This window comes from Dysidea avara, chromosome 4 (assembly GCF_963678975.1).
Source record: "Dysidea avara chromosome 4, odDysAvar1.4, whole genome shotgun sequence".
Lineage (NCBI taxonomy): Eukaryota > Metazoa > Porifera > Demospongiae > Dictyoceratida > Dysideidae > Dysidea > Dysidea avara.
The window spans coordinates 35,242,649-35,268,610 of NC_089275.1; the positions used below are offsets into that span (position 1 = coordinate 35,242,649).

At 39.6% G+C, this 25,962-nt stretch overlaps 2 protein-coding genes and 1 long non-coding RNA gene across 14 annotated transcripts; 2 read left to right on the forward strand and 1 right to left on the reverse strand.

Moving 5' to 3' along the window:
• The first annotated feature begins 465 nt into the window (after window positions 1-465).
• LOC136254817 (uncharacterized) lies at window positions 466-25,962 on the forward strand. 9 transcript variants are annotated; one of them, XM_066047568.1, is made up of 18 exons: window positions 466-964; window positions 1,023-1,076; window positions 1,125-1,250; window positions 1,307-1,534; window positions 1,592-1,819; window positions 1,876-1,929; window positions 1,978-2,103; window positions 2,161-2,214; window positions 2,262-2,384; window positions 2,440-2,568; window positions 22,680-23,570; window positions 23,634-23,681; window positions 23,739-24,244; window positions 24,335-24,535; window positions 24,583-24,813; window positions 24,875-25,103; window positions 25,160-25,201; window positions 25,608-25,962. In XM_066047568.1, the coding sequence occupies exons 1-18, from the start codon at window positions 667-669 to the stop codon at window positions 25,913-25,915; spliced, it is 3,876 nt and encodes a 1,291-aa protein (XP_065903640.1). In that variant the 5' UTR covers window positions 466-666; the 3' UTR covers window positions 25,916-25,962. The 9 variants fall into 9 exon arrangements, with proteins under 9 accessions (XP_065903640.1, XP_065903639.1, XP_065903635.1 ...); XM_066047567.1 differs by having other exon boundaries at window positions 1,307-1,360; window positions 1,409-1,534; window positions 1,876-2,103; XM_066047566.1 differs by having other exon boundaries at window positions 467-964; window positions 1,592-1,645; window positions 1,694-1,819; window positions 1,876-2,103.
• Window positions 2,576-5,121, forward strand: LOC136254821 (uncharacterized). The gene is made up of 3 exons (XR_010700787.1): window positions 2,576-4,407; window positions 4,548-4,599; window positions 4,683-5,121. It is a non-coding gene; the product is annotated as an uncharacterized lncRNA (long non-coding RNA).
• LOC136254820 (proteoglycan 4-like) lies at window positions 6,085-22,548 on the reverse strand. 4 transcript variants are annotated; one of them, XM_066047577.1, is made up of 8 exons: window positions 22,043-22,548; window positions 21,147-21,314; window positions 21,034-21,098; window positions 18,465-18,545; window positions 17,234-17,329; window positions 16,005-16,094; window positions 15,240-15,275; window positions 12,354-13,672 (listed from the first exon to the last, which is right to left on the reverse strand). In XM_066047577.1, the coding sequence occupies exons 1-8, from the start codon at window positions 22,101-22,103 to the stop codon at window positions 12,539-12,541; spliced, it is 1,731 nt and encodes a 576-aa protein (XP_065903649.1). In that variant the 5' UTR covers window positions 22,104-22,548; the 3' UTR covers window positions 12,354-12,538. The 4 variants fall into 4 exon arrangements, with proteins under 4 accessions (XP_065903650.1, XP_065903648.1, XP_065903647.1 ...); XM_066047578.1 differs by lacking the exons at window positions 12,354-13,672; window positions 22,043-22,548 and adding an exon at window positions 6,085-6,912 and having other exon boundaries at window positions 21,147-21,903; XM_066047576.1 differs by lacking the exon at window positions 22,043-22,548 and having other exon boundaries at window positions 12,351-13,672; window positions 17,234-17,326; window positions 21,147-21,904.

The following is a 25,962-nucleotide window of genomic DNA, read 5'->3' on the forward strand; positions in this document are numbered from 1 at the left end:
ATACGGTGTAATCAGTTTGTATGAGACACACTGTAGTATAGTGGTTGTAATTGTATAATACCATGAGGCACTAGTTACAATTAGACTATCTGAGATTGAAGATATTTTTGAAATGATTTTTTAACCCTTTATCATCCAGTGGCTAATATATTTCCAAAAACGCCCTGTTTACAAACAGACCCATATGTCCTTTTATTACAAAAAGTGAACAAACAAGTATTAGGAATTTTAAATTCAATTAGGGGGGATTATTGAAAAAAATTGGGAAACAAGGGAGGTTGCCTATACCTGCAGATATATGTACTAGTGAACATTTAATCCCTACTTCAGTCTATACTAAATATATCTGTAGGTGTAGGCACTCTCCCTTGTTTCCCTAATTATTTTTTCAATGATCCCTAATCGAATTTAAAATTCCTAATTACCTTATACCAAGAGTACATAATATATATATTTAGGGAGAGTGTCCAACGCTGCATTGCTCCATCAAAACGCACTGCGTAAAAGTGTTACATCATCTCCCACATATCTCAGTATAACGTCAGTAAACTCCAGTACAAGGCTTCGCCGCGAAAGACTCGTTGATAGGCGTTGATATATCAAAGGCAGTGAAAGCGAAGACCTGCAACCTCTTAGAGTGCTTGGTATTAGTCACTGCGCTTGGTTATGGTGCCTATTATAAGTCACAGGCGCTTTGCGACTAGTGACAAAATGGCGGCTTCCAGTGGAGGTGAGTGCAATCGTGATTTAAACGGACAAACGCTTAACACTGGCAACTATCGCTTTGTTTCAGCACACATTTGTGATACAGATCGCCTGCAAGACGGAATAGTGATCTCGAGTCGCGTTGTAGCGCCTCGGAATCTTCCTGCCATTCGATCCATCGCTACCACTCGAGAGGAAGAGGTGGTTCAACGGAATGATAATGTCGAGGATGCTGTAACGATTACTGCAACACAGTCAGGTATTATATAAGTCTACCTGCAGCAAATGAATCAATTTCACATTTGTTTTCTCTGAAGGAGGAGTGGTGATGCAACCAGGTGGTGTGTTAAGACAGAGTGGAGTATTGCCAGGTATGCAGCAGGCTGGTTTGAGACTTAATAACTACAAAAATTATTCAGAAGGAAGTGGAGCTGCTTGTATACAGTTGCCTGGCAGTCACACAAGCTGTAATGCAGCAAGTTTCTTCTCCTTCAATCCCTTTGCAGTGCACAGAGAATGCCAAATGGATGCTGCAACACTGCCAGGTATGTCAAAGTCTACTTGAAGTGATTGAATCAATTTCACGCTTGTTACTCTGAAGGAGGAGTGGTGATGCAACCAGGTGGTGTGATAAGACAGAGTGGAGCATTGCCAGGTATTCAGCAGGCTGGTTTGAGACTTAATAACTACAAACATCATTCAGAAGGAAGTGGAGCTGCTTGTATACAGCTGCCTGGCAGTCACACGAGCTGTAATGCAGCAAGTTTCCCCTCCTTCAATTCCATTGCAGTGCACAGAGAAGGCCAAATGGATGCTGCAACACTGCCAGGTATGTCAAAGTCTACTTGAAGTGATCGAATCAATGTCACGTTTGTTTACTCTGAAGGAGGAGTGGTGATGCAACCAGGTGGTGTGTTAAGACAGAGTGGAGTATTGCCAGGTATGCAGCAGGCTGGTTTGAGACTTAATAACTACAAAAATTATTCAGAAGGAAGTGGAGCTGCTTGTATACAGTTGCCTGGCAGTCACACAAGCTGTAATGCAGCAAGTTTCTTCTCCTTCAATCCCTTTGCAGTGCACAGAGAAGGCCAAATGGATGCTGCAACACTGCCAGGTATGTCAAAGTCTACTTGAAGTGATTGAATCAATTTCACGTTTGTTACTCTGAAGGAGGAGTGGTGATGCAACCAGGTGGTGTGATAAGACAGAGTGGAGCATTGCCAGGTATTCAGCAGGCTGGTTTGAGACTTAATAACTACAAACATCATTCAGAAGGAAGTGGAGCTGCTTGTATACAGCTGCCTGGCAGTCACACGAGCTGTAATGCAGCAAGTTTCCCCTCCTTCAATTCCATTGCAGTGCACAGAGAAGGCCAAATGGATGCTGCAACACTGCCAGGTATGTCAAAGTCTACTTGAAGTGATTGAATCAATTTCACGTTTGTTTACTCTGAAGGAGGAGTGGTGATGCAACCAGGTGGTGTGTTAAGACAGAGTGGAGTATTGCCAGGTATGCAGCAGGCCAGTTTGGGACTTAATAACTATAACATCACTCAGAAGGGAGTGGAGCTGCTTGTGTACAGCTGCCTGGCAGTCACACAAGCTGTAATGCAGCAAGTTTCCCCGCCTTCAATCCCTTTTTAGTGCGCACTGCCCTCAGAGAAGGCCAAACAGTTCTAGGTGCGTACTTATGTAGCCTACTGTTAACTTGAAATTTTGTATCTTTCCCCATAAGGGAGTGGAGCAACTGTGCAGTCATCATGTATTCCTACAAGCTGCAGTATAGTGAGTGTTGCTGGAGATTTGCCTTTGAAGGTGATGGAAGGTCACAGTGAGATATCCAGAGATGATGTAATTGAGCCAGGTACAGTACAGCTCAAAGGTAACGTCGCGGGTACACGCACGACGAGAGCAAGAGGAGCTCGAGTAACTCGCGTCCACACTGCAAGGCTATCGTGATGCTCTATGACAACTACTTTCACTCGAGAGTGTGACTAGGGTACTCGCGAGACGACAAAACAGGTCTCGCCGGACAGTGACCAGACGCTAGGCTCACTCAGTACTGATAGCTGCACCGTACTGAGTACACAGGAACGGCCAGTCACAAGCTACTGTACACCCCCGTCAAGCTTTTATATTTGTACAGCACTCTGATAGGGCTCGATCGGTTACGCGGCTTTTAAAAGTCATTCGAGTGCTGAGTATTTTTAGCTACACAGTAAACTTATGCTTTTGCTTTCAGACTACTTTCAGACAGACACAAAATAACACTGAAATTGAATTAAAAGTGTCTATTTAGTACATGTAGTTAGCTATACCTTTTAGCTCGTTTTAGTGGCTACGCACTACCCGGCGGTTGTACAACTGGCTCTGTAGCAAGGCGGCATACCTGCTGCGACAAAGCATGACATCACTCAGCTGCGTATTTTCGTCCACATCAGCTCAGTTAAGCCTTCTGATCGAAGGGTTGAAGCGAAAAAGCGACTCCACAGGTCCCTATGGCTAGAGAATAACATTCACAAAAAAAGATTTTGCGAGGTGAGACACGTCACTGTCTTGAGATTAACATAAATCTTTTTCCAGGCGCTTAATGAAATAACAAGTGTCAGCGGATATCATACTTTAGCTTGGTCAATCTGTTCAGTTTATTAACCCACAAACACTGGCCTACCTTAACAAATATCACTGAGTCTCCATCCTATGTGATATATTCTGTACAACCAGGCTGTATAAACATTGCATGTTTGCAGTTTCTTCAAAGCAGTTGGAGATATCCCCATTAGTAAACGATCATGTACTCATACTATTGATTCAAGTAATCCATACAGCTGTAGGCGGGGAGAATAGCGGCAGTTATTTCCATAGAACAGTACCAAAAGTTTTGGACTCCTGACAGTATAACAATTAAATGCCCTATAGTATCTCAAGCTATTATGTGCATGAGTCGTTGGGTAGCCACCACCTCGAGACATTCTTTTCAATGGTCCCATTTCCAAAGGGTACACATACTCTTGTATCTGCTATACTGTAGTGTGCACAGGGCGTGTTAGTTTGGATTTTTGCCTGCAGTAAATCAAGTTGAAGCCCATGCACAGTACATAAATTAAGCCTGGTGATGGAATCAATAAAATTTAATATAACATTATAATAATTAACTCTCATACCACTCTAAACCTTTTACAGCCCAAGGGATTATAATAACCAATTTCAAAATTGTGCAGTACCAGGGGGTAGGACAAGGTAATGTGGACATGTAATGATATTGTGCAAGTACTGAAAATATTTCGCATGAGCTGAATAGCCTCTGTACAGAGGAAGAGTGTGACGATTATTTCTTAGTTTATTGCTTACAATGGTGTGATTCAAAACACTTCTGTTGTGGAGTAATTCAACTTGCAGTGAAGATATGTTGCCATCATGACTTCCATGTCAACAGTAGCAGTGGTAGTGTATGATTGTTTACTTTCAACAGATATAGGACTGTTTAATGAATTTTACTAGTGCTTTTAGCTTCATAGTGCACATGGTCTTGTCCTAAGCCTGTAAACTAGCACCTATAATATATACATGTTTTATAGTTGGCATATTTTATATTACTAAATATTACTTCTGTAGGCTGCTGACTGCTGAGTTGTCTTCAGAGAGGTACATGTTTATATTTGATATACTGTACCTATACTACTTAATGGATGCAAGTTCAAAGGTAAAATTTCAACCACTAGGAACCTATGACATTCTGAATAGAGAATACTTACGCATTTCTGATAATACTTGTATGATAAGACTGTTTTCCAAGACATGTAGTTTTCTAAGACATGTAATTTTTATATATCTATTTTACAGGAAAACATTTCTTCAGATCTTCTGCAGGTCTGGACATACTGATCCTGATGAGGTAACTTGCTTGCACTAGCAAGTGTAGCTAGATTATGTCCCAAGTTATTAAAAACTTTATTATCTATATGCATTGCCTTATAGCGACGATTGGTGCTTAAATCAAGAGTATTTTGCCGAAAGAAAAATTCAAGGACCTTAAGAATGTGATTTCATGATGAGCGTACACCAATTGAAATCTGAAGAACTGGAACCATTTTTCCAAGGGAGGAGAACCATACGTGTTGGACAATTCACCGTGTGATGAATGCCATGGTGTACAGTGGGAATGTAAAATATTATAGTGTTACTGCAGATATGAGCTTTACTTGACCAAAGTACATTCCATGTTTTTAAGCTAAGCCACAGTTTTAGAGACACATGGTTTGTAGTATACTGAAGATCGAACAACAAGGAAGTTTTAGATGACTTGGTTTATATAACTAGTAATAATAAGGTTGCTAGGGGGTAGTGCATTGTTATAGTTCAGGGACTAGTGACTGCCCACTAAATTGCATACAACTATACAAATTGTAAGCTATTCTAGAATGATAATGCTCCTGAAATCAGTGTCTGAATGTTGAAATGTATAGGCATCTCAAATTTTTTTTACTAGCCGTAAGATGAGAGATAGCCTGATTTTGATGATGATAATAGTACCATATATCAATTAAATTTGGCGATAAACTAAATTTGGAGAAATTGGCGAATCGTTACTGAATCACCAAATTTAAATTTCGCCAATATTACATTTTTGTACGGGTGACACTCAGCATCACTGCAAGCCATGTTGGCTAAGGTTGAATTTTGTGGTACATGTCGTATCGGTCTAGCACAAGTGTGAAGCTACAAGTAGCTAGCCAGCTAACTAGCGCTGACGTACAGGGCCGGAGTAGCTAATCAATCAGTGTGTGGCTGCTATACGCCAGGAATCAGTGCATGTAGTGACTCACCGGATAAATCGATACTGATTTCAACATTAGGATAGTTCAGCGTGCTTCGATCGTCTTTAACATGTAGCTACAGTATCATCGAGCTTCGTGCACATTTATGTTGCAGTAAACATTTCGTCAAATTAAAATTTCGCCAACTGCAAATTTTTAGCTAATCGCCAAATATTAGTTTCGCCAAATTTAATTGATGTATGGTATCCAGCTCCCATTAACTGTGAAACTTTACTAGTTGATCATCTACCTGCAGGCTGTATTGGTATCGACCCTTTGAGTATCGATACTCACCTAAAATTGTATTGTATTGGTGGTATCACCCATCACTAACACTGGGTCCACCATATAATAAATGCACCATAACAAGAACTCGTGTCAGGTCCAGCACAAATAACAATATTGGGTCCACCACTGAACTTAATGTTCACCATGTTGGTCACAAAATGTATAAAATGCTAGCCACAAGAAAACATAAAATATCACTGGGGCCATGACAACATGGGTATGTTAACATCCCTGCACATGTATATGCACAATTAGCCTTTCACATACACAAAAAAAAATTTTTAAATATTTATTTCAGGAAGAACAAATGAATTGTAATAATGTTCAGTAAAATACATCATTGTAAATATGCAAGGCAACACAATGTCTACCCATGCAGTAAGCATTACAATAATGAAAAGAAAAAAAAGACAAGCTTTATTTTGTAAAATTGAATAGTTTATTTGGGAGGTGTTAATAATGAACAAACAATTCTAAAACTCAAATCTATTTAATACTCTCCACATAGTTACCTAATTTTCCAAATGGCAAAATGTCCCTGTACCCTTCAAAAATATACAAGCATGCAGGCTACAACTTACTATAAGACAATTTCTTCATATAATTGTTCATAGCACTCTCCTGTTGTTCATGTTCAAACCACTTCTTAAAATTCTACCACTGCGGGACTGTCCTTCAATAACACAATTTCGCCAAAACTGACGTATACGATTTTTAGCATGCGCAGCATCCACTTTAATCTGCACAATCTCAGCCTCTTTTTCTACAAGTTTAGTCTTTAATTGTGAGCACTGATCACGATAGTGCCGAGCTATTCCCTTTGCTTTTTCTTGCTGTGATTGCAACTCTATCATCCTGGCCTTAAGATGAATTTCATCCATCAAATTAATGTAATGAGGGAGGTGTATTTCTGATTCATCTGGTGGAGGAAGCAAAGCTTCTGAGTCAATGAACTCTCCATATAAATCACTTCTCTCATTCCTCGCCTGCATTTCATCCACAGCTTGGTTAGAAGTACATACTATTCTCTTTAAATCTTTCTTTTTCCGTCTATACCTCTTTCTTTTTCTCCTAATTGAGTCAATTCCCTTTGGTGTTCTTGCCTAAAAAGGGCAAGTAATAAGGTTAAAAGATATTAGCTATGCATGTACTGTAATATAGTTAATTAAAGGTCACCAGTGTACAACACAACACAATGTACAACACAACACAATGTACATCTACAAGACCTGAGAAAGGTCACAGCACCAGTATACAACACAACACAATGTACACCTACAACACCTAGACAGGTTGCCAGTATACAACACAACACAATGTACACCTACAAGACCCGAGACAGGTCGCCGGTATACAATACAACACAACACAATGTACACCTACAAGACCCGAGACAGGTCACCGGTAAACAACACAACACAATGTATACCTACAAGACCTAGACAGGTTGCCAGTATACAACACAACACAATGTACACCTACACAACACAATGTACACCTACAAGACCCGAGACAGGTCGCCGGTATACAACACATCACAATGTACACCTACAAGACCCGAGACAGGTCGCCGGTATACAACACAACACAATGTACACCTACAAGACCCGAGACAGGTAGCCGGTATACAACACAACACAATGTATACCTACAAGACCTAGACAGGTTGCCAGTATACAACACAACACAATGTACACCTACACATAACAATGTACACCTACAAGACCCGAGACAGGTCGCCGGTATACAACACATCACAATGTACACCTACAAGACCCAAGACAGGTCACCGGTAAACAACACAACACAATGTATACCTACAAGACCTAGACAGGTTGCCAGTATACAACACAACACAATGTACACCTACACAACACAATGTACACCTACACAACACAATGTACACCTACAAGACCCAAGACAGGTCGCCGGTATACAACACATCACAATGTACACCTACAAGACCCGAGACAGGTCGCCGGCATACAACTCATCACAATGTACACCTACAAGACCCGAGACAGGTCGCCGGTATACAACACATCACAATGTACACCTACAAGACCCAAGACAGGTCACCGGTAAACAACACAACACAATGTATACCTACAAGACCTAGACAGGTTGCCAGTATACAACACAACACAATGTACACCTACACAACACAATGTACACCTACACAACACAATGTACACCTACAAGACCCAAGACAGGTCGCCGGTATACAACACATCACAATGTACACCTACAAGACCCGAGACAGGTCGCCGGCATACAACTCATCACAATGTACACCTACAAGACCCAAGACAGGTCGCCGGTATACAACACATCACACCTACAAGACCCGAGACAGGTCGCTGGTATACAACACAACACAATGTATACCTACAAGACCTAGACAGGTTGCCAGTATACAACACAACACAATGTACACCTACACATCACAATGTACACCTACAAGACCCGAGACAGGTCGCCAGTATACAACACAGCAGGTTGCCGGTATACAACACAACACAATGTGCAGCTACAAGATACGAAACATAAAATACACTGTACACCTACAAGACCTGAAGTAAGAGATTATTTACTGAAGCACTTAAGGACATCTGTGCAAATCCTCCACTGCCCAACTGGTAAACTTGATTCTTCTCCAGAATCATTAATGCTATTAAGTGACAACGACAAACAGTCATTTGGGACATTATCGAGAGTAATAAATGCAAGAATGTTTGCTGATGACACAAAAATCCATTCTGTTATCCAGAGCTTTGACATACTTTTGATGTACCATCTTTCTTCGGCAATAGTGTGCATTGATCTTCTTCCTGGGTTTCCTCAAACATCACAAAGAGCAGCAGATGATCCGAACACGCCACTTAACAGGTGTGCTTTAATTAGTACCTTTTTTTTCTGAGGCGCACATTGTGCACTGATACCTGGCGTATTAATCACAAATAGACGCCCCCTATGCGCTCGAGTCTATGCTAATATTTTCGCATTATTATATTGAGCCTCGCATTCAGCACCATGGGACGATTGTCTGTACCCACGAGGAGTCGAGTTGTAACTCTGTTCGATGCTGGAATGAAGATACCCCTCATTCATGAAAGACTGAGAGAGGAAGGAATAAAAGTCAATATTCGGTAAGAAGCAGCATAGCTACACACTGCTGAATAAAGTTCTTCTATCATTTGTACCTCCAGTACGGGCTGAACAAAGAATTTTACAAACATACCTTCAAATGTGTGGCATCTGCCGCTATATTTTCAGTTTGTCCTATTTAAAGGCCACTCCTCATGGTTTCTCTTTACATTAGACCCAAAAATGCATTTACAGCTCACTTTACGGCAGCTTTCTAATACTTTGCCAACCACAATAAATTTATTTTGGTGAAATGTAAACTTTGGTAATTTTACATGCCCTTTTTGTGGCTATACAGTTGCTTTTTCACAGCAGGGAACACATATTGACATGACTTGGTAATCCAGTTTTTAGTCACCATTTGTCCGTATCTGTGTTGATGTACAGACACTTTCCTACTCCCTCCGAATTGAAAGGTGTGCTCACGTGACCATTAAATAATTGTTAGCTAGAGCCTGCTGAGCGCTAGGTCATAATTGTTGTACAGGGCGCCTACAAGAGGCAAGGATAGAAAGTAATTGTAGCATTGTGTTATTAAATGAACCTGTGGATAATCCGGCTATCGAAATGGTTTTCACGAATCACGCTTTACGGAATACGCTTTACGGATTTAAATTGCAAGTTTTTGTAAAGTGTCTGTACCCAAATTGCAAACCACTGTTTTACCTTTCGATACAATTCCAACTAATGTAGTGGTCAGACAATGTCATCCATGATTCACTTCCATTTTAGAGCTGACATATTCAGAAAAGTTTTAAATGAAACCTCAAACATAATGTTCAGTGCCATTGATTTAATCTTCGTTAATGTGGCCACCTCGTTAATAAGGCCAGTGGCCACTTTCTACAGGACCAAACTGGTGAAACTAATGTAAAATTCTCTCCATAAAGTGGCCATTGACTGAGCCCGGCAGGTATTAAACTGGAAGCCGAGATGACAAACAATTTATTTTCACATGTTGGATGTTAGTAAGCTTTCTTTATAGCTATACATCTGCTTTTTATGACATAGTTTACCACAAGTGACTGTTCTATTAGAGTATCTCGACCTTTTATGTAAATTTCGTACTCGATATCCAATTTAGCTATCTAAGCTCAGTTTCTGGCATTATAATGCTTTAAGCAGCTTATTACTCCACCTACTGCCATTACTACTAGGGAATATTCCTGTGTACTGGACGTTTCAGCACTAGCCAGCTATATACGTAATAGTGCACTATAGCCTCGACTGTAGCCATTATGACAGTAAGTGTATATCATGTACTACTAAGTCACAGCGCCGGCCTTACCGATTGTGGTTCCCTAGGCAAAGCAATCTGGGTGGGCCCCCAGAGGAAGTGCATGGTATCGACCACTGTCACCCACGCCTGGAAAAAATACAGATTAGCCCACTCGCAGAGGAGATCATTAGCTACTCTGTAAACCTACGTACATTTCTTGTCCAAATTATCAAAGGTAGCTTTCGAAGACTGCAGACTTTCATACTTAGGCTCACACTACTGACACGTAATACTAAGTACTATCATGAGCTAGCTGATGTTGAAGTCACGTGATCCATGCTGCTAGCATTGCGAATGGCCTCTGAATTACCAAGACAAGTTGTGTATATACAGTAAGTGAGTGTTATGCATTGAATTTGTATATTGGGAGCTGGGGCCCCTGGTTTCAGAGTTTTGGGGCCCCCTTTTACTCGGGGCCCTAGGCGGCTGCCTACTCTGCCTACCCTTAAGGCCGGCTCTGCTAAGTCATGATCCATAGAGTATTATACTATTTACCTGTTTGAATGCATTAATACCCTCAACTACGTTATGGCTGAAACATTCAAACATTAGCTATAGGTGTTAATTCGTTGAAAACCCTTAATAATAAGGCCAGTTGCTTCTGTGGCTGCAATAATGAGGTTTTCAGTAATAGGGACACTTATCTTGGGTCCCATAGGTGGCCCCATTAATGAGGTTTCACTGTATTGTGGCTTTGTCAATACCTCGGTATGACTGAACATGTGTGTATGCACGTATTTACCAACTTCCAATACAAGAGAAGAAATATGTAACACTCTACTACTGAGTCACAGTTGATTCCTATTATTGTGGCAGTGTGTGCCCTTTGTGTGAGAGGTAGGGGTGGGTGCTACCTGGCCTGCAGTTGTTAAGGATTTCTTTTCAGTGGCTATATAAATGTGACGGGTATACAAAAACAGGGCATGCGGGCACAAACTGCACCCTGTCAAACAACAGGTCACATCTCAAATATTTACATTGTACACTCTGTATTTTATATAAAGGTTAAATTAGGCCCAAAATTGCATGATGCATTACAGTTATGAGTCATGAACGTTTGAAAAGGTAAGCAAATTTTGTGCCCACATGCCCTGTCTGGTCACAAATTGTGACAGTATATTGATTTCTTTTTGTACTTCTGTATCGTACTGGGAGTTATAGATGATTGGTACATAATGTGCAGGTCTCTTCAACGCTTGATAGCAAAATATCTAACTACTGGAACTGTTAAGGATTTACACCGAAATCATAGATCCAGCAGATTGACACCTGAGCAAGAGAAGTTTATTGATGATGAAATGGCTGATAATGATGAACTGACAGCATACCAACTAAAGAAAAAACTGACTGCGAAGTGGCCAGAGTTGAGAGATATTAGTGTTTCTACAATAAAACGGTACAGGAAGCGATTGGGATGGGTTGCTACAAAGCCAAGGTACTGCCAGCAAATTAGAGAGGCGAACAAAGCTAAAAGGTTGGAGTGGTGCTGGAAGTGCATCAGGGATAATGATTATTTTGAGAACGTGATTTTCAGTGATGAATGTTCAGTAGCTTTAGACAAGCATGGAAAACTTGCATTTAGACGACTAGGCCAGCCAAGGAAGTTGAAGCCTAAACCTAAGCATCCAGCCAAAATACATGTCTGGGCAGCCATTTCATCCAGAGGTGCATCACAAGTGGTTCTTTTTTCCGGAATTATGAATGCCCATAGATACTGTAAAATTTTGGAATCTGGCTTACTCCCCTTAATCAATGAAAAATTTGGGAGGCGTCATAGATTCCAACAGGACAATGACCCTAAACATACCAGTGGCTTTACTAAAGAGTTTTTTGCAAAAATGAAGATCAACTGGTGGAAGACCCCTGCTGAAAGCCCAGACTTAAACCCAATAGAAAATGTCTGGGGATCGATGAAGCAGTTTTTAAGAAAAGAGTATAAACCTCAGAATTTAGATGATTTGAAGAACGGAATTCGTACATTCTGGAGGAAGATGACATCCCAAGTTTGCAGTGACTACATTGCACACATCCAGAAAGTGATGGTAAAAGTCATTGAGGTTAATGGGGAGCCATCAGGTTATTGACATGGTCAACAGGCAGAAAATGACACCTAATCGTACTATATCAAAATGCTATTATGAAATGCCAAATCAATCATGATTGTAATTAACACAGTAAATTAAATCCTAAATAAATTACAGTAAATGAAATGCTACATCAATCACATGTATGCTACATACATCATGACAAGCACAGTAATCAATTGTCAAATCAAATGCTATTATGTCTCTAAAGGTGTGGTTTCATATTTTTGGCCTATTTAAGCGCCTGCATGCTTCGTCAATAGCAATATGGCACTTTCTCCAGCTTAGTTCTTCACTTGATTCGTTGTCTTTATCAAATGGGATGTACTCGAAGGCCCACTTTTTCACTAATTCAATCTTCTTCGGATCTAGCTTATCTTTTTTGTGTCCATTCATGTTTGAAGTTGCCATTACTTCTTCACCAATAAGATCTCTAACCAAATTCACACAAAAATTACCCCTGGAGGAACTCCGGGCTTTAATCATTTTTAAGTGCCGCGGAGTAAACTTGAGTTCTGTATCATCATAATGATTATTGTCAAGCTGCTGGTACCCAGCTGATGATGAAGTGGAAAGATGGGCTGATGAATCAGACGGAGTAGTATAGAATTGGGGTGGCTGCTGATAATGCAGTGGTTGGCAATAGCCTGTGTGATATGGTGGTTCATGGTACGATTGGTAGTATGTTGGTGCTGGTTGTGGTGGTAGTTGAAAGTAATCTGGCATACGAGTATCTGGTGGCATACGAGTATCTGGTGGCATACGAGTATCTGGTGGCATACGAGTATCTGGTGGCATACGAGTATCTGGTGGCATACGAGTATCTGGTGGCATACGAGTATCTGGTGGCATACGAGTATCTGGTGGCATACGAGTATCTGGTGGCATACGAGTATCTGGTGGCATACGAGTATCTGGTGGCATACGAGTATCTGGTGGCATACGAGTATCTGGTGGCATACGAGTATCTGGTGGCATATGAGTACCTGGTGGCATACGAGTATCTGGCATGTGGGTAATACTCAATCGTTTTGGTGTTGACATTTCTGGACGAGAGGGCTTTATGTAAGGGTCTCTTCTAGGTGTTGTCTCATAGTCAACCTCAGACCTGGGTGATAGGTGATAGGGCGTCATCTCAGACCTAGGTGTTATCTGAAAGGGCGTTAACTCAGACCTTGGCGTAAATGGCAACCCTGATGATGGCGTTGTTGGAAAGGGTGTCATCTTGTGGTCTGCTTTGCATGTTGCTTGAAGGACAGTTTCAGTGGATGTAGTACTGCCTATAATTCTGTCCTTAATCTGCAGTTCGATTTTGTTTACAGTGGAGTTAATGGAGGAAAGAGATGTCCTGATCTGCAAAGAAACAAGAGCATTTATAGCTGAAACAGTTTCTATAGCAAATAAATACAATTTACGTCTTGGCAAATGTATAAACATACACATCATTATTTTGTTCGATGACAAACCATATAACATAAACTTTTTCAAAGACAGTAAATCTGCAAAGAAGATTTGATATACTGCATTTGGTGAAAACAAGTTGATGTTATGCATATTCAAAACTTGCAGCACTTAGCTTATATTATTTTGGAATTTATAACAATGTATGGAATAAAAAAAATTGTCTAGGTGATTATTACATAATTTCTTGTTTGTACCAACTAATGAAATAACTTTACTGGGCAACAAAAAATTAAAATTTAACAGTCAGTACAGGTATGGCATTTATCAAACAGTACAGTAGTACTCTATATGTGACTGAATTTTGGAAAATCACCCATATGGGAGTGTGTGAAATAATCAAATTTTGATATTCAGTGAGATACTATTAAGACGACGGTACAATTTAAAAAAACATTTCAAGAATTTTCTTGTAATTTAAGGCACTGAGAATAGCTTACAATCATCAACAAGTAGATATACACGTACTTGATCAATATATATTTAGGATGTCAAAAGCGCCCATATGGTTGATTTCTAAATTCGGTCAAATAATAGGAATCATGGCATTTTGCACATTTTCACAAAAAATATTGACCAGAAACCGCCTCACAATATTTTCCATGCACAAGTTTTGGAGATTTGCTAGTAGAACAACCTCAAGCATCACAAATCTCACTTTCGATCATTGGTTTGCAACAGCATATTCAGGCTGATAGCTTGCAGTGGGCAATCAATCACCCAGGCCAACATGTGGTTAACCACTCGATTCATTATAGGCATGCCTAAAAAAATTCGAGTATGGGAGGTACAATCTAACGTTGTATGCATATTTATTATGATGAATGGAGAAGTCCAGAAATATCATGGAAAATTCTGTTTAGTGTCCATCTGTTTCTAGTGTTCAAAGCAGTTTTCGTCCTCTATTAACCTACAGTATGGATGGACTGACATATATGGGTAAGCTTCCTTGTAGAAACATTGTTTTGTGCTACGTGTAATGTGGGTGTGTCCATATTTGAAACTGTACCTGTTCTTCGTAATACTGTGGTGCCACTGAAAGCATGCACAACTTGTTTCCATCATATAAATCCACACAATCTGCTTCTTCCGACACACGTGTTCTTACATTGCTGTGTCGTCATAGAAACTGGCTACCGCTAACCCGGCTCGGCATTAGCTCTTTGCAACGACTGGATTAATTGCAGATGGGCTTCTCCTACTATACTTCGTTTACTACTCAGTGTAACATGCAACATGCAACATGCGTCTGGATAAAAGAAATGAAATCCTACACCCTTTCCTTTGATGAGGTGGGTCCTAATTAGTCATATCAGTTTTAGCTATCAACCTGAAATTATCAACTTTTACACTTGTATACATAAACATACAGCCTTGTATTACCAGAGAACCATTTTAAAAACTACAAAAGACAGCTTTCAAATATTGTGAAGGTCATTGAACAAGACACATACAGTACCTGAGAGTATTGTTCATATATCTCCTCATGAAAATCCTGTAAGATACACAATGTACGTAATGTATGCATGTACATATATGGTGGTGCCAACAAAATTATAAACTATATTTTCTTTAGTTGCTATACTGTATAACAGGAATGATCAGTGGAAGAAAATATTTGTGAATGATCTACTGTTTCCTCATTCACAAGAAAATGTTCGCAATTTATTGCATTCCATGAAAAAAAGTTTTTAATTGTAGGAAAAAATTTGCAAGAAAACATTTGCGAATGCATCAAAATTGTACAATTCGCACATCTTTTCCACAGATCATTCCTGTTATACGGTATATCCGCTATTGAGTTACAATTATCCAAAGGCATCAATCACTTAGTCAGTAAAATTCCACAATAGAATCTTTTTAAAAAAAATGCAACAACTTATTGGAAGCATTTAAGTTACACTGAAGGCACTTTTGGGCTTGGTTATACTTTACTAATACTGCCAAGGCACTGTGAAGGTAATTTGAGGCTAGTTTCTGGCCAATCCTTTTTTTTTGTGAAAATGTGAAAACCTTCACGATCCCAATATACAGTACTATCGTACTGTATGATAAAAAAAATACAACTTTGAAAAACTTTATATAAGGACCTGAGGTCTTTAGAAGACACTACTATAGAAGGAAAAGTGAAGATAGTGTTTGCGATGTTGACGGACAAGAAAGCACCATCTCTACTATACAGTAAGTGTTATGAGAATATAATATAGCAATTACAAAATCATACCTTCTCCCATAATGGACTTGTCGAGTCATGTGCAGCTTTACTATCACGAGGTGGACTACCAAGTTCCATCGAAAAAGAGCTGTTCTTATCCTACAATATATTTATCATGATGTAATAACAATGATATCAAATATAGTAAGAGGCACACAATAAAGTAATGAATTTAAGCATAAAGAGTGTAAGTCACCAAGATTTTGTAAACCATGGAATTGGCATGACAAGGAATTATGCCTTTGGGGTAATGACGCAAACTATCACAGGGGCAGTAGACCCAGCCATACAAGTGCCGAAACCAAATAAAGCAACAAGCATAATATGTCAACAATTCTTACTTTCTTGCAACTTGCTACAATGACTTGGATTTATTAAGCAGCTGTGCGTATGCATAGACAGGCTATTTAAGGTTACGGTATATATAGTCACGGGTAATCATTCAAATTTTGAATGTCTATCAATACTTTTTAACAAGGCCATACAACCAGTCTAGCAGCTGAAAGTTTTAAAGTAAACATGAAGCTCTTCATATCACACTATTTAATGCTTCAGTGTAGTTTGGGACACTACAAGTTGTTATAGTACCACAAGTAAGCCAGCAATTTAGTAACCCCTCAGGCCCTTAGTAGCACCCTCGCTGCTCTCGAGATGCTACTGCCTCAGGATTACTAAATCGCTTAGTTTCCTTAGCCTTGGTGTCTAACTTAGTTAAAATCAGGTTTTGTAATTGTTTCACCCATGCGATTTAGAATAATATACACTGTAAACAGCCTCAAAGATAAGGCAACAGCACTTAGCACTGGGTAATGTAGCCACTGCTGCCCAGTAATTAGCTAAGCAGGCTTGTTTACTACAACTTCTTGTTAATGATGCAATCATGACAGCCTTACAAGGATGTATCAGCTGCTAATGTGTGGCTAAAGCTGCTGATCTTTTCTGCAGCCAAAAGATGATGTAACTTCTAACTTGCTAATAAAACTGTACAAATGTACTATTACAGTACCATCACTCTGTTTACAATTATTGTGTTAAAATGTCACCAGAAAATTGCCGTTTTAAGCAATAAACGCAACACATTTCAGGGATGCAAAATTAGCATTTGCATAGGCTTGGCAAACTGTCCTAAATTAGTGGTACTACCAAAGCAAGTTGTAAGACTTATCTAGACTTAAGACCACTGTTACACTGTATGTAGGAATATTTTAATGAAGACTACTGAAGAGCATACACTGTACCTTGAGTTTTCTCTGTTTTTTCTTGGCACCATCATTCTTGATCAACTTCTCATTTTCTTTGCCCTTTTTTGTTTTTGCTTTTCCCTCTTTCAGCTTCTAAAATAAAAGATGGTAACTGGTACAGTGCAAAACATGACGCATTGATGTTTGCAAAAAAATAATAAAAAAAATTAAGAGTTTATAGTAAAAGTGCTGAAGGTCTATAGGACACCTATAAAGATGCAACTGTATAGTAAAAAACTTCGGCAGTAAAAAGTTTGATGAAAACTCTTTATTTCTGAATCGGCAAAAAAAAAAAACTTCGGCAAATGGGGCTTCACCAGAAATTAATGTATGTATCTATCACGTACTGCACCAACATTGCTACATGCAAGTAGAAGTGATTGGATAACTTGACAATTAAGTGGATGGCAGCCGTTTTCCTCACAGTAAGAGATGACGACTCATGATGAAATGGCTACAACACCCCTTAATCACTTGCACATAGCAATGTTGCAGTGGGCGCTAAATGGAGCTGTCGAGCAAATGTTTTCTAGCATGTCTATAGCAGAAGCGAACTAATTCTAGCACAATTCTATATTGTGTGAAAGTTGGAAACAGTGCACAATCTGTTTAAAACGATTTTTAACTTGGCGCATGCCTCCTATTGGTTCCGTTCCGTTCCATTCCGGCTTTCATCAGTACCATGTTCAGCTATTTCCACCACGTTACATAGCGTGCAAGCAAAAAATAGTGTGAGGTGCCTCTGCCAGACAGTATGGACATACAGATGATTCACTAGGAAGCCACATCAATACAATACCGTCAATCAACACCTCATCCTGCCAGTAAAAAGAAATGGGACGCAACAGACTCGAAGGAGAACAAAGGTAAGTCCATAATGCATTGTATGTACTGCAATATACTAAGGGCTAAAGCAATGTTTAGCAGTGAAGAAAATCAAGCCTGTAGTATTAGCCATTGTTGGGTTACATTTGTCTGAAGATTTCAGTTAGTAGCAGTAGTTGGTTAGTCATTCAGTCGTAGAAACTTCTGTTAAATAAATCTTTTTTGACTTCATAACCTACGAAGCATTTTTGGCTGCTCTGAAGACAGTTTTGGGCTTGATTCCATCTACGATCCCTAACATACAGTACTGCTGTACAGTGTGAATGGTATCAAAATTTTAGCACTGAGTCATCGCATCTCCTACTGACAAGTTCCTAGGTAGGAGTATAGTATGTGTACATACCTTCGATTGCTTGCTCTTTCCTGACTGGCACTGCTTCCTTTTCACACTTCCTGGTCCACTACTTGTCTCTTCGTCAAGATTCTATAATACGATGTAAAAATGTATAGCATTCTTTAACAATATAGCCAGGATAATTGTAAATGAAATTAGTATGAAATGTAACTGTGTCTTCATAAACATTCAGCAGGTGCATGCCCACAGCCAGCCAAAGGCCAGCTAAATTCATGCTAGTTAGAAATACAGGTGAAATGAGTTGGTGCTGACACTGTGAAAGCCTTTCCAAATACGTAGGCTTTGTGTTTGTCAAACAGTCAATAAACAATGTAGTTGGCTTCCTAAGCTATCGGGAATGACAAATTTGTTCAAGTTAGAAGAGGGTGCCCCTTCAGTATGGGGATGAAAAGTAAGAACAGCACTAAAGTTTGGCCTGGAGAATTTAAACCGATATCCTGAGTCTAAACGCCGATACCGATCCGATATACCGATATAATCTAGTGTAGCCATTGGAGGAAACTAAACAGGGAACTGAACATTCTAATTTCATGTCCTAGCTATCTATTATTAGACAGCAGTTCACAGTGCTTACAATCACTGGGGGAGTGTATAAACAGTGGAATGGACTACTGGAATGGTGGAATACTGGAATGGTGGAATGAAATTTTTGAAAGTCCAATATCGGTTTTTACACCAAATTAAGTACAACCCTCCCCCCTTAAAGTAAGCAAATAAGTAGGATTCAGATCTTTAGCTCACCATAGACAAATTTAATATAGTTTCCAATGTAATGTACTTTAAAGTCTATTGTGAACATGCACAATAGCACGACATTGGAATACCAATTAATGACTTAACCCTGTTCCCAAATGGGAAATCAATGATAAAAAGTTAGCTAGCTGATTACTTGTCTCATGCCCAGACCCTCACCATTACGTTGAGTAGGGTCTGGTGACTCACGCTCATTTTTGGGCCTTTCCCTATATTGTTTAGACAATCAAACTTATTATATCACGTTGTAGCTGAATTGGAGTGTCTGATTGGCCAGAAAAGAAAAATGGGAAAATTTCTACAAATGTCACCAGACCATACTGAACACAGTGGGTGGGGTCTGGGTATGAGACTAGCTAATGCATTGTAAAAGTACATGCACTGTATCTTGTAAGCATTTACTAATCCACAATTATGTCACTTGCTACTATTCACAATTACGCCAGAAAATAAATAGTTCTTTGTGGCAGTGCCACATTGCAGAACTATCATTAAGACAACTGTTAAAGAATACGTGTAAGTATGATAGAGTTATAAATTTTAAGTTTGTGGACAAGTAATCACCAGAAGTCTTAGGATTGTAATAAAGCTGTTTCCTGACAATACAGGCAAGATTAAGTTTGTCTATGAAGTGTGCAAAAAGAGCTGGCTTCAAGAGAAATCCTATTTATTAACTCAAGGGAGAGGGACGTACTTATTTGGATGTAAAAAATGTTATTGGACTTTAAAAATTTTCATTCCACCATTCCAGTATTTCACCATTCCAGTATTCCACCATTCCACCATTCCAGTAGTCCATTCCACTGTCCAATCACTGGCATTGCTTGGTTGCCTGTGGTGGTGTGGCCTCAATTAACAACCCAGACAGTAAGGCACCCACAAAATATTTTAATGCATGCTCCCTCCAAGATTAGTCACCATTACTCTGTGTTTTAATAGGTTGAAAAGATGGCTGGTTGTTTTAAGTTGTATTTGTAGTTTGTTCATCCCATGGTTGCTTTTTAAGACTCACCACTATGTTTGCTTGTTGTATGGTTGATAACAATAAGCGTCCGCATGTGCACATAATTCTATGGCTTCTCATAGCGTTGTGCATATTTGCAAGTAAAAAACTACCATTTCCCTAGCCTTGTTTGTTGTACAACAGAGGCTATAATGTAGCTCAATCATGGCAAAGACAATCCAGTTTTATATCGGCATATCGTATCAGTTTTGGTGGCTATATCGGGCCCAACCGATATTGGCAAAAATCTCCATATCGGCCACCGATACGATATCTATCGGTATATCTCTAGTATAGACAAACTATAAAACAGTCAAGAAAGAAGATACTAGTGTATTGGTTATAGTCCAAAATGTTTTTTCTTCTAACATTCCATGCACAGAGATATGAATAAAGTTTATATTTTAACAAGTACAAGAAAAAAAATATGATACGGGATCATAAAAATAAAAGTGATGAAACAGGAAATTACCTATATACTTGTGTGGATCCCTACTGTGGGTGTGCACCTGGTTTTCTGAAATGGATTTCCAAAAGTGTGTGCGTGTGTGTGTTGTTCGTATATTTGTCTTTCTGGACCCACATGAACAAAACTTTGCATGCAAAATTCAGCCTGTATTTTGAAGCTAGGTCACAGAGAGCAGGTATTAAATTCCAAGCAAGTAAGTTTTTCTATAAAGCAGTTTGTGTACAATTTACTTGTAATTGCTTCTTTAATATTTGTAACATAGGGTGAATCTGCATCCCTCACACTAAATACCTTGGTCTGAATGTATCACTCAGCACTAACGCAATACTTACCAACTCTTCCTCTTCATCACTTTCTGTAATTTCTTCTTCTTTTTGCTGCATCTCACTTTTACTTCCTAAAGTTATGTACATATTTAGTATTAGTGGAACAGATTGAAGCATACCAATAGCTAAAATAATCGCCTTGTATTTGCCTCCATTACATTTCACAGTCCGTTTCACTCCCACTGTTAGATCCTTGTTGTTCAATACACTGGATTTTGGGACTACTCCGACACAATCCTCCTCTTCGAAATCCACAAGACAATGATCAATGAGACACTGATCAGATCCTACAAATATATCAACAATTTTGCTGACGTGCACAAACAACCGTACAGCAGACATTGTTCGTAGTTGTATACAATGAGAAAACTTGACAAACATGAATATACAAAAACCTTCCAAAATTAAAAAAAAGAAAACAGTTCTGTCACCAGTCAACTTTGCAAGTACTTTGCTAAGTACCTGAGTAAAACTACTTGTATGTACAACAGACATTGTTCGTAGTTGTATACAATGAGAAAAAAAAACAAAATTGTATGAAGGTGCAGTCTACAACTTCTCGCAATTCTTCTAGTGCCTTCCCCAACCACATGTTTTACCAAATACCAACCATTTACATAATTCAGTTTAATGGAGCTAAATTGTTTCCTACCTCCTCTATTCCAAACCCCTGTAGCGCGGCACTTATAATCTCCAATCAGTAGGCGCCAGCGTGGAAAGTGTCTGTGATTAGCTGGTTTTAGCATACAAAAGTTTTGGTGCAAACCCAAGCACATACATACTGATACATACATATTTTCGGAAAGCAATTTCAGCGGGAAACCAGCACTTTCAGCCTTCAAAGCGTTGTGAGTGCGCGCCTTGTTTAAAACTTGTCTTTGTGAATTCATAAACGACAATAGTCCATGAGGCCTGGCTGCTGAAGTTTTAGACCAGCACGTGTACCGCTATCGAAATTGCAAGAAAAATAATCACTACGTACGTACCAAAAACCTAAACAACAACCACAACATACCCATTGCTCCTGCTTCGCCTCTTCTTGACGACTTAGTCACGGTCTCCATTTCGGTACACATGGTCACTCACGTGACAGTGAAGTCTTATTTGATACGCACTCCTAGGGTACAGTCTCCGTATATTCTTCGCGTCGGCTCAGGTAACGTTTCGCGTATAATGGTAAACTGCTTAGTCGTAGATACAGTAGGCTTGACAGTAAGCTAGTGTTGTAAGAACACACCTATACAATAATGAAGCACCACATGCCGCATCAGTTGCGTGGGTACACCGCAGCATAGATTATCAGGGTTGATGCCTAGAGATACTGCCGGGACTCAGGTGCTAGCTGCTACTGACAGTGATACTGAAGAATTTAACCCGATGACACGTACTACAGGTACGTAGCTATGCATAACTATGTAGTTTTCGTGATTTAGTGAAGCGGCATTAAGTGCTGGTTGACCCTCGCGTGACGCTCGCGTGGATGGTGATGACCCACGCGATCAACTGCGGGTATTGTACAGTACATTGCAATAGAATGACTCCGAGACACGACACACATGTTACTCGCGGGTGTTGTACCCGCGACGTTACCTTTGAGCTGTACTGTATGCCACGAGCCAACCTTGTCTTTTGCTGATGTTACAACAATTTAGAACGAATTACAGCTACCCAGTCATCTAGTAGCCTTACAAGCTACATATCCCAGGGTGAATCACACTATGAGGATTTGTGTTTCATACCCAGAAAGTGCTCGGATAGTGCCTCGAGTAGGCCTATCCTGGAAGTAATTCAGAAAACTACATTTGATGTACCACCAGCTGGGCACATTTCAGTTGCTAGGGTCCTTTTGTATCGAATGGAAGCATCCTACAAATACGAAACACAAGTTTTGTTTACCACTATTAACAATGGCACTATTTCTACTGCTAAGGAATTCTTAGATGCTTGCGGGGTGATATCGGAGAAGAATGGATACAAATTTTGTCCAGGGCTCAATGTGCAGCATTACCATGAATATTTCTTTGCTGTTATCAGATACCATCTGGAAAGTTGTCGTTTGTGGGAACACCCCTTTAAACGTGTCGACTCCAAAAACTGTTCGTTGTGGCATAAACTTCCAGTGCAAGCCCCGTTGAAAGATCGTAGCAAAAGTGCAGTGTTGTGCCGAGGATGCAAGAGACTCAATACTAACCTAGAACACCAACGGAAGAGATCTGATGTCAGTCCAGCTAAACGTGCTAAGCGACTGCTGCCATCATCCAGCTTTAAACTCAAGTACTTATCCCCAAAGAGTGTGGCTAAACGAAAGCAAGCCACACAGCGAGAACGCTCACGAGATAAAGTGGCAATTGCAGAAGCTAACAATGAAGTTGTACTTGAAGATGACCAGAGTGATGAAGTCAATCAAATCATGCAGACCATAGAGAGTGAAGCTGCTACTGAGCTCGATGAAGTACTGAAAGAGATGCCAACTGGTCGCAGTATTTGGAATGACGATAAAAGAAATCCAAAAGCAGAATTCTTTAAAGATCAAAGGCTGAATCGTAAGTAGCTGAAATTTACCACTGCAATAATTATAAGTCATTTACCTTTTTGTGTATTTTTAGGCAATGGGAAAAAGCAAAATCAGTGGAGTACTATCACCATCAGGATAGGTAAATATATGCAAAATAATTAGTTACTAGCTTAATTTCTTTTTTTCATTTGTGCAGCTCTTGCTGTGTTTGTCAGAAGCCCAGCTGCCTACGAGGCATTGAAGAGTTTCAATATCTTACAATTGCCATCACGATCAACTCTTCAAGCCTATACTGGTGCTTTCTTACATGAGGCTGGTGCTGCTGCAGAAAGCATTGCAAAGCAAGTTGAAATGTATGCGGCATCGGTGGCAAAGTGTAAGAAAGAAGGAAAACTAACCCCACAGTCAGATGGCACACTTATATTTGATGAGGTCAAGGTAGTTAGTGGCTTAATTTGGAACTCCCGAAGTCAACGAATAATTGGACTAGCAATGACTGAACGGGACCAAGCTAGCTTACAAGACGTGTTTCAATCCCTTTCTCCAGATCAACATGTCCAGCAAACTACCCACATGCTTCAGTTCCTGTGGAGGGATTTGACCTCTGGTTTTGACATAGTGGGGCCTTACTACAGTTGTTCTGAAAGCATGTCATCGAAGTTTGTTTTAGCCTGCATTTTAGAGACAATTCAACTGTTTCAGGTTTGTATTTTGTTATTAATCTAGCAGTATAGTATGACAATTTTTTGTCACTGTTTTTTTTTTCAAGAATATTTACTCGTGTACTTGCAGGTATATGATCTGAGAACTAGCTTATTAATTTGCGACGGATCTTCTGCAAATTTGGCAGCTCTTAAGGCATCTCATGGCCACTTTACTGGGGCATACAATAACGACCATTCTGGATTGGATCCTTTTGTGATTAAACCATACTTTATCAATCAATATGATCCACCCAACAAAATTCATTGGCTGATATGCCCTAGCCACCAGGTACACATGTTCACAAAGTTAATCAATGTAATTTTTTTGTAATGCAGCTGAAGAACATGATTAATGCCTTATTCTCGTCTCAAAGTGGTGGCACTAAAGGCTTTCGGTATACTATTGATGGTCAACAGTTCGGCTGGAAGGCTATTACTGATTTGTATGCGAGGGAATGCCAAAGGAGGGAAAGTGGAGTAGCAAGGCAGGTTCCTAAGTTGCGAGAGGCTTTTGTCCTTCGTGACTCCTGGACAAAATTGAATGTGTTGCCTGCAAAGATAATGCAGGTTAGAGTAAAATTTTATTTGTGCTACACTGTTAGTAAATCAAGGATTTATTTGCTTGCAGCAAGAGCTAGTTCTTTCAGAACTATACAAGTACTGCAAACAAGACCCAGCCCCATCTGATTCGGTCAGTGTTGAACTGTGTCTGAAGTATCTTGAGGCTTGCAACAAGCTCTTTGAGAATGGATATTTGAGCCACAAGAAGATAGTCAGTTTGCAGTCTCCAGTGCTAAAATCCATTGAAGATGGTTACTCCTATTTCACCACATGGCACAAGAATCTGTCTACAAAGGGTAAAATAATAGAGAGATTTTATGAATTACCTGCTGATGGTATTTGTATTTCATAGGACCAATGAAGTTACAAGATCCTAGGTTTCTGAGCTGGCAAAGTACGTAAGCTTTTAAATAATGTATTTGTTGTAGAATACTGTGTGGTGTTACATGTATGAAGTGTGACTTGTATTGTTAAGTGTTGGTATGTTGAGGTACAGTGTAACCTCTATATAATGCACCCCTTAAGGTCAACAAACTTAGATGAGAATTCACTGTTACCATATGGTTATTTGATTTTAAGGCTTAATAAGATAAGACAGCTTTCTACAAAAAACTGAACTGTATTATCAGCAGTCTATTGGGAACTCAAAAGCTGTGCTTTATATAGAGGGGTTGAATGCTCAATGGACTAAGGATCCTTCAAGAGCGATTCCACTATACATGGGCATGTATGTCTGTTTGGGTGATGCATACATCATATCATATTACATTGTGTTTTTTTTTTTGTTTTTTTTTTTGTAGCATGGGACCTCCTACGTGTTTGCATATATGGATTCAAGAGCTTTGCAGCTAATTTTCTTGAAAAATACCCAGACCACTTTATCAGTCCAGTGAGACTCTCGGGCAGTGCAGTGGAAACACTTTTTAGTCAATTCAAACACACCGCTGGTGGCAAGCTGAGTGCTACCAACTATGCCAATACTCGAGCTGCCCACTTGATTAAACACTGTGTGACCGCCCACCATAGCTCAGTAGGGTACCGAGATGCCACCCTTCAACTAAGTGAATGCACTCTGGAAAAGAAACAATATAACAAAAAGAGTAAATAATTTTATTGCTGTTGATTATCTATCCTACATTAAATTTTCCAAAATAA